The 7,439-nt window shown below is 37.7% G+C and overlaps 1 protein-coding gene across 1 annotated transcript; it reads left to right on the top strand.

Moving 5' to 3' along the window:
- The first annotated feature begins 5,770 nt into the window (after window positions 1-5,770).
- Window positions 5,771-6,544, top strand: LOC123988816. The gene is made up of 3 exons (XM_046289562.1): window positions 5,771-5,866; window positions 5,989-6,080; window positions 6,182-6,544. Exons 1-3 carry the CDS (start codon window positions 5,839-5,841, stop codon window positions 6,542-6,544), a joined length of 483 nt encoding a protein of 160 aa, XP_046145518.1. The 5' UTR covers window positions 5,771-5,838.
- Window positions 6,545-7,439: the final 895 nt, after the last annotated feature.

Below are 7,439 nucleotides of genomic sequence, written 5' to 3'. Positions count from 1 at the left end.
GCCCAGCGTAATCGACGCCGGTATTTGTGAATGGCCTAGTTGGTCGGACGCGAGTGGTGGGGAGATCAGCCATTTGCTGCTGCGTAGTTTTCGCAAGCCATCGCCAGCAAGTGATACACGAGTGAATGTAAGTGCGTACTGAGCGTCGACCAGCCAAAATCCAATATCGTTGACGAAGAGCTGCTAAGGTAAGTTGTACTCCACCATGAAGTGTTTTTTCGTGAACTTCTTGTATTAGTAAAGTTACGAAGTGACTTGTGAATTGTGAATTTCGCGTACACTTAGTATGTTTCGATTTTCGAGCTGCGTTTTTTCGTCCGCTTCCCGTTTGCGAAAGCGTAAGCACCAGCTTGTGATTTTACAAAGTTTTTGCATTGATGAATATTTACTTATGAATTCTTCCAGAAACGAAGTGCCAGAAACGATCGCAGGACGACCTTACTACCCGCGCTTTCTGATCCGTAACCAGATTTTTTAGAAGGTATTTATCCAGATTGTGATCTCGTAGAGTAAGAAAAGGAGGTCCTTCCCACCAGAGTTTACACGAAGCTATTTTTCCCCAGATATTCCACGAGAGGCAACGTCTGCCGGGTTCTCGGCGGAACGTATGTGTCGCCAAGTTGTTTCGGACAAAGTAGTTTGAATTTCGGAGACCCGATTGGCAACGAAGGTCTTCCATTTAGAAGGGTGCTGTTGCAGCCAGCTAAGAACAATGGAAGAGTCCGACCACAGATGAAGCAAGCATTTAGGTAAGTCCAGAGTAGTTTTTACAGTTTTCATTAAGCGAACCAGTAGTGTAGCTGCGCACAACTCAAGTCGTGGCAGCGAAACTTGCTTAAGAGGAGCGACTCGCGTTTTTACCGCAATTAGATTGACACGTATGTCGGATTCAAGGCCTCCCGGAATTACTCGTATATAAATGTGGTATTCGAATTTCGCGCGATCGGTCAGGGTGGGCCCATTGGCAAAAACAAAAGAAACCGTCGTTGCGACGGTTGCGACTCGCGACGCGTCACGAGTCAGTTGAATTCTGGCGATCCAAGACGAAAGACGACATAATGCGCATGTTTTCCCACGTATAACTAATATCCGTTTTTTTTATTATTATCTCATTTAAATAAACTCTCTTTTTCTTGTGTATATATTCCTTTTTTTTCTATTTTTTCCTACAAATTTTGGGGGCTCGTCCCAGATTATATTAGTGTCTAGTGATAAGTGAAAAGAAACAGTGATAATGAGTGCCACAAGTTCTCAAGAAGATCTCTCTCGAAATGTGGTTGAGGTTATCCAACCGGAAGAAGTGCCAAAAATGAAGCTGTATGCCCTCAAAGATGAACTCAAACGACGTAAATTAAAGACATCAGGAAAGAAAGACGAATTGGTGGAACGCCTGAAAGCCGCTCTGGTGCTGGAAACAGCAAAAGAAGGTGAAGACGATGACGATGACGATGATGTTGAAGACGACGAAGACGGATCAGAGCTGGGTGCGGAAGGGCAAAGACGTAGGCCACCAGAAGTTTTTTCCATCAGAGATGTAGAAGAGTCGATGCAAACATTTAGTGGTGATGACACCTTAAATGTTCACGATTGGTTGGATGAGTTTGAGGAAATGGCAATTTTGTGCAAGTGGTCAGATATCCAGAAAGTCATTTATTGTAAGCGACTGTTACGCGGGTCGGCAAGAATATTTGTGCGATTTGAAAGATGCAGTACGTCGTGGAAGCAGCTTAAAGATTGCTTGCAAAAAGAATTTGCAGCAGACGAAGATGTTTATAATGTCACGAAAGAGTTAAGAAAACGCAAGAAACAGCCAAACGAGACGAATAATGAATATATTTACAAGACGTGTGAAATCTTGTGTGAATAAAAGTTTGATCATATAAAATAATTTTTAACAAAAAACAAATCCGACTTCGAAATGCACTAAAAAGTGTCAAATAATTTCTATTTCATTTATACCAATATTCCATAACGATTAATAATATCTACTTAATCGTTAAATAGGATACCAAATACATTTCAAAGTTTTCGGAGGCGGCGCAAAATTAAAAACATTTCCTCTACTAGGAAGATCCTAACTCGGGCGTCGGCAACCTATGATAAATGACCCATTTGATAATTTCAAGTAAACCATATTCAACGGGAATCAACATACCCATTGTGAATTAACTATACTGCAGTTCACGAGTGACCGCACTTAACTCGCGCAGCTAGTGGCCTACTGAGTCTAGGGAGATTTTTAATAGTGCCGTGTGATTTCCCTTTACAGCTTGCTTCTTTACTTTGCGTTCACATCATTTTTTTCCGATAAATAATAGGAATTTCATTGTATCGTGAAACTTTACAATATCATCACCGGTTATCAGTTATCGTACGTCATATGTATATTTCTGCCCATCATTTATATGTAAAGCATAACAAGAAGCAAGCTGTAGAGGGGAATAACACACGTTACTAAAAATCTCTTTAGACCAAGTGAGCTACGCGAGTTAAGTATGGTCTCTCGTGAACTGCAGTACAGTGCATGTACATCAGGAGTGCTGCCAATTTCTGACATAATCGTTACAATTACAAATGTTTTCGGCCGTATCTGTAACGTTTCGAACTTGTTTTCTTACGACTTATTAATTATCAAGCTTGCCATACCGCAATCAAATTGTTATTGGCAGCATCGTTTGTTCGGGTATTTTTAATTTTGCGCCGCCTCCGAAAACTTTGAAATGTAATTGGTATCCTATTTAACGATTAAGTAGATATTATTAATAGCTATGGAATATTGGTATAAATGAAATAGAAATTATTTTATACTTTTTAGTGCATTTCGAAGTCGGATGTTTTTTTTGTTAAAAATTATTTTATTTCACACTTTTTAGTGGAACCAGTAGTATTTGTAGGATAGTGTAACGTGATTTTAGATTTCTGTTGCTTAGCTAATAACCATAAACCGAAAAAAAATTGACCGAATTTAAGTTGTTAATAAACAACAAATTTCGTAAATTTTTGCAAGTGAGATCATCGCGGATAAACCTCCTACTAAATATGAAAGGTTCCATCGCTATCGGCACATTCCCTGCAGCATAAACGCCGGAAGATATAAATGAAGTATTACGTATTTTGCGATAAAATTCGTTAGGAATGAAAAAATACAACAATTTTTTTGCAGGACCAATTAGAATATATACTCTACAAGATGCAAAATTTTCGATCCGACTGATCCATCCGTCTCGCGGTAATCGTTGAAAAATGTAAATCAAGCATTACGTTCTTGCAAAAAAATCGTTAGCAATGAAAAAATGCAAAATGCCTTTCTGACGGGACCAAGTGCGAGATATACTTTACAAGATGCAAGGAGTTTCGTTCCGATTGGTCTGTCCGTCTCGGAGTAATCGCCGAACGTACGGCGCACGTACATGAAATAGTACGCTTTTCTGCAATAAAAAGCGTTCGGAATGAAAAAATATAAAATGTATTTTTAACGGGACCAATCTGCACACATACTTTAGAAGATCCAAAAGGTTTCGTTCCGATTAGTTCATCCGTTTCGGAATAACCGGCGAACATACATTTAGAAAAAAATGTCGTTAGGAATGAAAAAATGCAAAATATTTTTTTACGGGACCAATCGGGAGACTTACTCTACCAGACGCAAGAGGTTTCGTTCCGATTGGTCCATCCGTCTCGGGGTAATCGGCGAACATACGTTTACAAGCAAAAATCATTAGGAATGAAAAAACGCAAAATATTTTTTTTACAGGACCAATGGGGAGTTATACTCTATAAGACGCAAAAAGTTTCGTTCCGATTGGTCTATCCGTCTCGCAGTAATCGGCGACCGTACGCCGCGCGTACATGAAATAGTACGTTTTTTTGCAATAAAAAGCGTTCGGAGTGAAAAAATGTAAAATGTTTTTATAACGGGACCAATCGGGAGGCATACTCTACCAGATGCAAGAGGTTTCGTTCCGATTGGTCCATCCGTCTCGGCGTAATCGGTGAACATACATAAAAAAAAAAAAAAAATATACACATCGAATTGAGTATCCTCCTCCTTTTCGAAGTCGGATAAAAACTCGTCCATTCTTTGAACCAGTACATACAGATAATGCGACAACAATCCGTGCAGATGTCTCGGTTAAAGGATTCATTAATGCTGACCACGTCTCTGGATATGCTAATGTTATATTGCAATGTATACTTTGCTGTGATAGTATGCGCCGAAAGTTATTGACACGTACAAGTTCAGATGCTATGACAGCTGTAGCCCAAGCTTAAGCCGGGTATCCACCGGTATCAAACGCTCGTATCGTATCACCGTTCCGAACCCTTTTGAATAGGCAGACGTTGCCTCGTTGCATGCAACGGCATGCTGCGGCGCGGACAACATTTCTTCGTTTCTTGATATAAACGGTTAGGCAATAGGACTGGGCTACTACAGGCGAGGAGTTTCGTTTTGCTGCGTGGTGTTCCAAAGGAGCGGAGGCAACGGATCCATCCGAAAAATTTGTCGATTCTTTGCTGTTGCATCGAAGGAAAGGTTCATGCGTTGGCACTTGACATAGCGTTTCGTGCCGTCACTTGGGTTTCAATTTATTTGAAATCTTGCGGTATTATTGGATTCATTTCAAAATCGATAAAATTATTTATGAACTTAATCTAATTTAATTTAGACAAATTTTATCGTCTAAATATACTGAAACAGATCAATTATCATCGGTGATACGCTGTACATAAAACAGCAATGTTAATAATCACCTGTGTCATTATTGAAAAAGGACAATGTTAATTTTGCACACATTTTTCCGTTCCCGAGTATCGAAAGTTCTATTGAGCTGTGATACGAAGGTGAAAGAACGGGTCGATCCACAAATTGTCGGTTTTTTGCCGTTCAAAGGATAGGTTCGGAGACCACTTGAAACGTAAAAACAACATACCCAGGCGAAGGCCCGAAATGCTATGTCAAGTGTAAACATGACACTTGAGGCACGAGATAATATGATTTGGAATTGGATACATCAGTGAGATAATACTAATGCAACGACTGAACTTTGTTATTTTTCATTTTTTTCTTATAAAAATGTTACCAAAATATTTCTGACGTTTTTCTGATTAAAATGATACCAAGTACGATATGGTTTGGACAATTCTTATTTATAATAGTATTTCCTACAGTGTGATTCTCTTGCTACGCAAGACAAAAGCCGTGCCGCACAATGGAACCCCTGCTGTTTGGAAAATTGGAAATGATTTTTATTACATCTGAAAGTTACAGGAGGAATTTGAGGAATCGGTTTATAACTTAGGAACATAAAATAGGGAAAAAATATGTTATTATGCCAGGGTTGCGAGTTTACTTAATCCGTTTATTACTGGAAGAGGTCATCGTTTATTACCCTTGTTGCTTTCATCGGACTGGTACTACCTGTGTACCCCTAGTCCACGCGGACTAGGAGGTACCTTCGCGTTTGCAAAACGCAACCAATCAGAATAATTACACATTTACCCCCGACGACGAATTTCAACCAATACAGGAACTGGAAGTTTCTACACCAAAACACCCACCACGATTAGGAACTTATATATTTCTCATCAATACGGAAAAAGATTACTTGTCGTTTAGACTGCGCTGATCATGGATTTTACGAAAGCAGAAATTCTCACGTTAATTGAAATATATCGATCCAAGAGTGTGTTGTGGGACCCTACAAATTGCGATTATTTTAATAAATTAAAAAAGAAGATGCGTGGGAGGAATTAAGCAGAGAAATAAACAAATCGAAAGCAGCTTGTAAAAAAAAAGTAGAATACCTCCTCGCAGGTTTGAGGAGGGAAAAATTAAAAATGAAAAGAAGTGTTGGCACCGGAAAGGGTAAGTACTTTTTATTATACATTCATGAATTGAAAGTTAGAAATATTTGGTACTTTATACAGTATTACATATCAGAAAACAGTGCGGCTCAATTTAACTTTCTATCCTTATTTTGTTTGTAGGAACACAGGAAGTGTACAAAAGCCAATGGTTTGCATTCGAAAGTATGCAATTCCTATGGGACAAAAATAAATGTAAGAGAACATTAAGTACGGTACGCAAACCTTCAATTATTTTTTTATTTTTTCCACAATTCATAAAAGCATACTAAGCATACTTTATTAGCAACAAATTAGAAACAATACTTGTTTTCAGATGGAAGATGAAGTAGTAATTGTAAGCCCAGAGGCGGTAGAGGGTGAGGTGGAAGAACAATTACACATTGGACAAAATTCCGAAATGCTTGAGGGAGAACCTGGCCCCAGTACGAGCACCCCATTGCGCCCAACAAGAACGGTTGCCGCGAAAAGGCGGCATACAGATAAAGACGATCGTTTGGAGAGGGCATTCGAGATTTTGGAAAGTGCGTCTGATCCACCACCTGACGAATCGCAACATTTTGCGAATTTCGTTGCAGCGAAATTAAGAAAGCTCAACAATTATGACAGGGTTCATATTGAAGCACGCATAATGCAATTATTTTTAGAAATTGAACCTACATGTATAGATAATATATAAAATATATATATATATATAATATTAAATAGCATTCATTCCTTTCTCTTCCCTCTGTCTGTGACCTAACACTTTATTTACACTCTATACGGAAAATGAAAACATACAGTAGGTGATCAAATTATTGTATTCATTTTCAGTTACATAATTAAATGTAAAATAAAATAAAAACAACTTTAACTTACACACTAGTTTATTTAAGATATTTCTGCCCATTCACTTCCGCATCACTTCAGGGTTAAATGTAAGTTAAGTAAAAAAGTGTCGTTGGTCAAGAGTGGTTACTAATTATTGAGATGTAATTATTTTTATGTTTTGTTTGAATGAGTGGGCATGTCGTGCCCCTGCCTGCGCGTCATTGATGCGCGAGAAGAATATATTTGACCGTTAAGTTTTTTTTATGTTCTATTCTATGATCTCGGCGCATATGGCGTATATATTTCTTTTTGTTTTTTTTGTTCCTATTATAAATTGCTTGTTTCATTTTGTGTAATATTAAGGATAATAATTAAATACAGTCATGAGAAAGAAAACGTTATAAATTAATTCATACACACAAAACATCGTCGGCTATATCTATAAGTATAGTATTTAACACTAATATAGTTCTCGAGGTAGAAATGGGGTCATTTAGTCGTATAAAATGTTTTTACACAATTAATTTTTGTTAGGTTGTATTTACTGATGAAAATAAATTACACAAATAAGACAATTACACAAATATGTTAGAAAATTAAATTTTAATATACTGAAACATCGATAGAACGCCAAATCCAATTTTGGATATAAAGGTGGAAAACCAATAAATTATAAAGTTTTATTTACAAACGCACTAAAACAATTTGTTATTTACAATTTATTTACACACTACGAATTACTATTCTAAAAACAGGGGGTT

Source organism: Osmia bicornis, unplaced genomic scaffold (genome assembly GCF_907164935.1).
Source record: "Osmia bicornis bicornis unplaced genomic scaffold, iOsmBic2.1, whole genome shotgun sequence".
Lineage (NCBI taxonomy): Eukaryota > Metazoa > Arthropoda > Insecta > Hymenoptera > Megachilidae > Osmia > Osmia bicornis.
Note: the sequence above shows the minus strand (reverse complement) of the source record. Positions and strands in the feature narration are given on the sequence as shown.